Here is a 6,888-nt window from a genome sequence, read left to right as displayed (position 1 = left end):
TCAAGAATCAAAATAGTTTATGTGGATTGGATAGTCAAGACGCTGAATCATATGATAGGTAAGTTATCTTTTAAATTTAATTTTAACCGGATTATAACACAAATTATATTGAGATAGTCAATAATCTTATATTTCGACGTTTTGAACTTAGCAGAATATGACAAATTATTTAGCATTTGTTTATGTCATAAGATGTTACTGTCATATGACTTTCGTAGTTGTCAGACGTAAGAAGAAAAATATTTTGTTAACATTATTTTCATATAATACATAGAAATAGTCACAGGAGTAATATAGATAGATTTGTACGTACAGGGAATATTATCTTACTCAATGTTATTATGAATTAAGGGAACTATTCAAAAATATATAAATAAGTACGATAGCTATTGTAAGTAACAGGTGGTTTTGTTACTCAGTAGTGGTCAGCTGATAAAAGTTCAAGATGGGAGCAGCCGCGGTTCCAGTTGCAGTAGTGACTATATTTTTTGCAGTGATTGGTGGTGTGTTACCATTTGTTATTGCTAAAGGACCAAACAAAGGGTGAGTGTGTGGCATATTTTTTCTCTGTGTTTATTCATGCAGTTTAGTACTAAATGATTAGTTTTTGTAGAGGTCCCAGGGATCAGTAGTATGATGTATCATCATAGTATGGCTAAAGTTTCAAGTTGAGAAAGGTATAGATCGTCATTACAGGTGTTCTCTTATTAACTAGTACAGTTTCCATTAAGTATTGATTTTTAATAGAACTTTGATTAAATGTAGATAAAGTATGGAACTCCTATATTTTTCTATGATTTCATCAAATTATCTGTTATTGATGTTCATTAATCCCCTGATATACAGCTTTCAATATGAAAAACCTTAGACTAGGGCTGGTATCCTAACTAATTCTCATACCGGTGTTGATTCTTTTATGCCCACACTTGCATGACTGAAGAATAGATAACTTCACTGATGGAGGTTTGGTGTTGATGAATGCCCCTCCCCCATTTCTCATTCCACCTAACTGCTAACTTTCCCTTTTTTGTGGGGGTTGGTAGATTTGGATTTCATGATCCTTGTAACTCTCAGGTACCCCTGTAATTTTCTTTTGATAATTTGGGAAATTAGACCTCTAGATTACCTCAGGGATCTCTGCATTTGAAGCCAAAGTTCAGTGAGTACAGCATGCAATATACGTAGTTGGCAGGGGTTCAGAAGGTTCTTTGGTTGGTGAATATTCATGAGGAAGGTCAAAAGTGAGGTTCAATTTCTTTATCTTTGCCAGTGCTTTTGAAGGGTAGTGACACTGGCCCCATTCTGTGTAGGATGAAAGAACGGAGGAAAAACTAGGTAGTCTAAACTTCTTACATCCAAGGACCTTGGAGTGTAATGCAGGAATTATCAGTATTATTTTAGTTGTGCACATCTACACTATGTAGCATTAAAAAATTAAATATGATGGCATTCACGTTGTGGATTGGGTGTTCTCTAACTCCAGGTGACGTTAATAAGCACTGTTACAGAGGCTATAGGGTTTCCTTGGACTTTTTGAGAGAACACAGGGTTCTGCCATCGTCTGTTTATTGCCTGAGGTAAATAATAATCAGGCCATCAGCACCCATGATAATGACGACCTGGATGATCTTTAGAATTTGAGGTACCGAATTACTAAATATAAGTTCATACAGACTCTCCTCAACTTACGTTTTAGTTACGTTCCGAACGGCCGAACGTAAGTTGAAAATGAACATAAGTTGTTACTGTACTATACATCGGTAAATTGTATTACTGTATCTTATAAAACACCCCTAAATCATTAATTAAACACATAACATTGTAAAATAATAACATTAATTTCAAATAGATTAAATTCAAGCAACATAAATTGAGATGGTGGAGGAGGAGGAGGCAAGGCATTTTCACTTTGTCGTCTGCGCAATGTAAACAATGGACGCAGCGTCGTGCGCAAGTATCGTTTGAACTACGGAGAGCGCGGTAAACATAAAAACTTCACTCAAAAAAATTTTTGTTACGATTTTTTTTTACCGTTAGTTCAAACGTAAAACGAATGAACGTAAGTAGAGGAGCATCTGTATATTGAATCATTATTACCATCACAATTCACAACTTACTCCTCTGAAGACAGTAGCTATTTACAGAAACTTGAAACTTCTTCCTTTCTATTTTTCCACCTGAACAATTCCAGGCCCAGACAACATACGAGGTGCCAAGAATCAAAAGGGGTAAATGCCACACCTCTGTGTGGAAATGTGGTTCTTATAATGTTTGATGTTGAGGCAAAATGGCTTAGGCATGACACCAGAATTTTCCCCCTTTCTTTTCTAGATAAGAAATGATACAGCACCCACATCCAGATGAAACATTGTTTATACCAAATCTTTTCAATTGAATATGGGTAAAAGGGACCTTCTCAGCCACGTGGAGAGCTGTTATTCTCCCTTTCCTAAAACCAGGTAAAGACATAACTATCTAAAAAAAAAAACACTATCCAATAGCCTTCAGAAATTGTTTCCTCAAGAACCTTAGAAATAATGGTGGCAATTGGATCACCATTGCCATGTATTCCTCCAGATTTCTGAGCAGGTTTTAGCACTACAAATATACTAGTAGAAATGGAGGCAACTGTACATATCACATTTCCTAGTAAGCAGTAATTTTAAAAGAAATGTGACATGGCCTGGAAATGGTGACTTCGTTGTACACTCCTCCTGCATGTGGTGGTCATGCAAAATGGAAAGCAAAGCTGATCTTTTTCAAAGTCCATCAACCCCATTATCTCTAGAAGGACTAGGCTCAATATATCTACATCAACTAAAGCTGTATTTCTTATGCTCTTTCACACATGGAAAGCTGATAACCAGCAACTATTCTTCTCTCCCTACAACTTTGAGCTAGGGACATAGAAACAGTCCCACACTAACACAAATATCAGGCCAAAATTTCTTCCCAGAGAGATCTTTGGGAAGTTCCAAGGATGCCAGTCACTGTGGGGCTGTGGGATTTACTGGTGGAAGATGAGTTGAGAGTGGAGGACAGATGGAGAAAGAGGAAAGGGACAAAAGGTAGGGAGGTGCTTAGAGTGAACTCTTTAAATGAAGAGGAAAAGGAGGAGTACAAGAAGAAGCTGAAGGAGGAGTGGGAGGGAGTGAAGGATAGAGTAGAGGTAGGTGTGGAGGAGGAATGGGGATGGTTCAAGGAGGGAGTCAAAAAGTGTGCAAAGATGGTGTGTGGAATAAGAAGGACAAGAGGAAATAGAAGGAAGGGTAGTGAATGGTGGGATGAGGAAATGAAGAAGGTTGTAGAAGAGAAGAAGCGAGCTTACACAGATTGGTTACAAAATAGGACAAGGGAGTCATATGAGACGTACAAAGAAAAGAGAAGTAAAGAAAAAGGTAAAGGAGGCAAAGAGGAGAGCAGATGTAAAATGGGATAAGAGTATGACAGAAAATTTTGAAAGTAATAAAAAGATGTTTTGGAAAGAAATTAAGAGAGGAAGAGGAGGCGAATCAAGTAGAGAAGAAAAGGTAAAAGGTGCAGATGGAGAGATGATAATGGAGGAGAAGGCAGTAAGGGGAAGATGGGCAGAATATTTTAGGGAGTTACTAAATGTGAAGGAGGATAGGGAGGGAAAGATAGCTGCAGTGGGAAATGCTAAGAAAATGAGTGATGAGTGAGGAAAATGGAGGAGAAATAAGGAAGGATGAAGTGAAGGCAGCAGTTAAGATGATGAAAGCAGGTAAGGCACCTGGTCTGGATGGATGCCATGCAGAATGTCTTAAAAAAGGAGGTACAGTGATGGTGGACTGGTTGGTGAGGTTATTTAATGTTTGCTGGAGGAGTGCTTGTATAGTTCCACTCTATAAGGGAAAGGGGGACAAGTGTGAATGTAGTAGTTTCAGAGGGATTGGCTTGTTAAATGTAGTTGTGAAGGCTTATGGGAGGATCTTGATTGAGAGGATTAGGAGAGGAACAGAAGGAGTACTTGGTGAGGAACAGTGTGGATTTAGGACAGGTAGAGGTTGTGTAGATCAGATCTTTGTGGTAAGACAGATATGTGAGAAAGCTATAGGAAAGGGGAAGGATGTTTTTTGGGCCTTTATGGATCTGGAAAAGGCTTACGACAGGGTAGACAGAAAGGCACTGTGGGAGGTTATGCGGATATACGGAATAGGAGGAAAGCTTCTGGGAGCTGTCAAGAGTTTTTATGAGAGTAGTAGAGCTTGTGTCAGGATTAGAAATGGAGAGAGTGAGTGGTTTGAGGTAAAGGTGGGACTTCGTCAAGGATGTGTTATGTCACCCTGGCTGTTCAACTTATACGTGGATGAGGTAGTGCGAGAGGTAAATGCAAGGGTAGTGGGTCAGGGATTGGAGATGGTTAAAGAAAATGGAGAAAAGTGGGAGGTGAGCCAGCTGTTGTTTGCGGACGACACTGCGCTTGTGGCAGGATCGGAGGAGGGATTGAAGAAGTTGGTGACAGAGTTTGGGAGAGTATGTGATAGAAGAAAGCTGAAGATAAATGTGGGTAAAAGTAAGGTGATGAGATGTACAAGGGGTGAAAGTGGCAGTAATCTGGAAGTGAGCATTAAGGGAGAGCAACTGGAGGAAGTGGATAGTTTTAGATACTTGGGTGCAAATGTGGCAGGAAAAGGTGGAGGTAGAATGTAGATTGAGAGAAGCGAGTAAATGCCTTGGTGGATTAAAAAGTGTAACGAGGAATAGAAATTTGGGAATGGATGCTAAGAGGAGACTGTATGAAGGAGTGATTGTGCCAACAGCACTGTATGGGGCAGAAACATGGAACATAAGAGAGGAAGAGAGAAGGAGCTTGAATGTGTTTGAGATGAAGTGTCTGAGAAGTATGATGGGGGTTACTAGGCTAGATAGAGCAAGAAATGAGGAGGTGAGGAGGAGAACAGGGGTGGAAAGGGAGTTGGGAGATAGGGTTGATGAAAGAGTATTAGGATGGTTTGGACACATGGAAAGAATGAGTGAAGAAAGACTAGTAAAGGAGGTATGGAAGGCAGATGTGGAGGGAGTGAACATGAGGGGACATCCTAGGATGAGGTGGATGGATGGGGTGAAGGGGGCTTTGGGGAAGAGGGGAATGTCTGTTGAGGAAGGACGGGAGAGGACAGAAGACAGGGGTGAATGGAGAATGGTTGTATATGGAAGATGTTGTGATGCATGAGGTGGAATGGATGGGGGGTGAGGTAGTGTGTGTGAGCAAAATTTTGACGCAGCCTGAAGGGATTTCTCCCCGTCCTCTCCTTTATATAGGGGGACAGAGAGGGGGGGTCACCGATTTAATGAAGCGGCCTTGCTGTGGATGTGCTGTGTCTTGTGACACTGCTTCTGACCCAGGGCAGTGGACAGGGTGCAGGGATGACCCGTCATCTAGGAGGTGCTAAGATGGGAGGGGGTGTGGAGTGTTTTCAGGGATGGAATGGGTGGGAGTGATTTTGTGCCTTTTCCTTTTTGGCTACCTCCCTAGTAAGGGGGAAGAAGCCTTGGTATATGTATGTATGTAAAACTCAAGGTAAACAATTGATTAATTCTTATACCAGTTCTTAACCTTTCTAACCTTTTGAGTACATGCAAGAACAATCGTATCCTCTCTACATATTCAGCATCTTTCTTTTCAGTATAGTAATGGATAATATAACAAAATCAATTCCTATCAGAATTAGCACCAGCCTGTATGACTTTTATCTCTAATCTGCTTTGGAACCCACCTTGCTTACACTAATCACCTTCTCAAAAGAAAGAAATATTTTATGTAAAACAGTAGACCAAAGACCACAAATTCAATTTTTTCACCGCCACAGTTAAAAGGCCAAATACCAATCAATATCATCCAACAAGAATCACTCCCACCTATTTAATCATTCCCCTGCCATTAGTATATACAGTACACAGACTGCTGTCACTCTGTGAAGTGGGATATGCCTCAATCTTTCACTGTCCTCACTGCCTTACATCATATTCACACTTATACCACTATCACTTTATAGTCTATATAATTGTCTGACTCACAACATGCCCAGGAAGTGCTGTCTACCCTCCACTTGGGCTACCCATAGATACACAAAATCCACTATGAATCATGAGCCTCCTGGCTCAAAACAGCATCTTTTTGGTGGGTGTCATCTCGTGTAGCATCCCTTCCTTAGCAATGAAGGGCCATCAAGGCACCATAAGATGTGGCAACAATCCATTTTGAAGTCTCTCCCCAACCTCCCCACTCCCTCCTTCCTCCTGTCCCTCTCCCCCACTCTGCTATCTCCATCTCCCACTCCACTATACTCCCTCTCCCCCACTATGCCCCCTCTCTCCCACCACACTCCCTCTCCCCCACTATACTCTCTCTCTTCCTCACTCCATTCCCTCTCTCCCTCACTCCACTCTCTCCCATTCCACTCCCTCTTTCTCCTCTCTCACTCTCACTACCTCCCCCTCCCTTTCCTTTCTTTCTTCCTCCTCCTCCCCCTCCCTTTCCTTTCTTTCTTCCTCCTCCCCCCTCCCCCTCTCCTCTCTCTTCCTCCCTCCTCTCTCTCTCTCTCTCTCCCTCCTCTCTCTCTCTCTCTCTCTCTCTCTCCCTCCTCTCTCTCTCTCTCTCTCTCTTCCCCTCCTCTCTCTCTCTCTCTCTCCTCTCACTCTCCTCTCTCTCTCTCGCTCTCTCTCTCTCTCTCTCTTCTCTCTCCTCCTCTCCCTCCCTCTCTCTCTCTCTCCCTCCTCTCTCTCCTCCCCCCCTCTCTCTCTCTCTCTCTCTCTCTCTCTCTCTCTCTCTCTCTCTCTCCCTCTCCCCCCCCCTCTCTCTCTCTCTCTCTCTCTCCCTCCCACTCCACTCTCTCTCTCTCTCTCTCTCTCTCTCTCTCTCTCTCT

The 6,888-nt window shown here is 42.0% G+C and overlaps 1 protein-coding gene across 1 annotated transcript in view; it reads left to right on the top strand.

Annotated features, from left to right (window-relative positions):
- Positions 1–393: 393 nt before the first annotated feature.
- The window catches only part of LOC143035820 (V-type proton ATPase subunit e 2-like), a 14,545-nt gene continuing 8,050 nt past the window's right edge, over positions 394–6,888 (top strand). The window contains exon 1 of the mRNA XM_076202832.1: positions 394–543. Within this exon, the coding sequence (XP_076058947.1) occupies positions 446–543 (98 nt within the window). The 5' untranslated portion in view covers positions 394–445. The remainder of the gene's footprint in view (positions 544–6,888) is intronic.

The sequence above is a fragment of the Oratosquilla oratoria genome, chromosome 19, assembly GCF_046742065.1.
Source record: "Oratosquilla oratoria isolate Oo_2021 chromosome 19, ASM4674206v1, whole genome shotgun sequence".
Taxonomy (NCBI): domain Eukaryota; kingdom Metazoa; phylum Arthropoda; class Malacostraca; order Stomatopoda; family Squillidae; genus Oratosquilla; species Oratosquilla oratoria.
The sequence above is the reverse complement of the archived record's forward strand: the minus strand, read 5'-3'. Positions and strand labels throughout refer to the sequence as shown.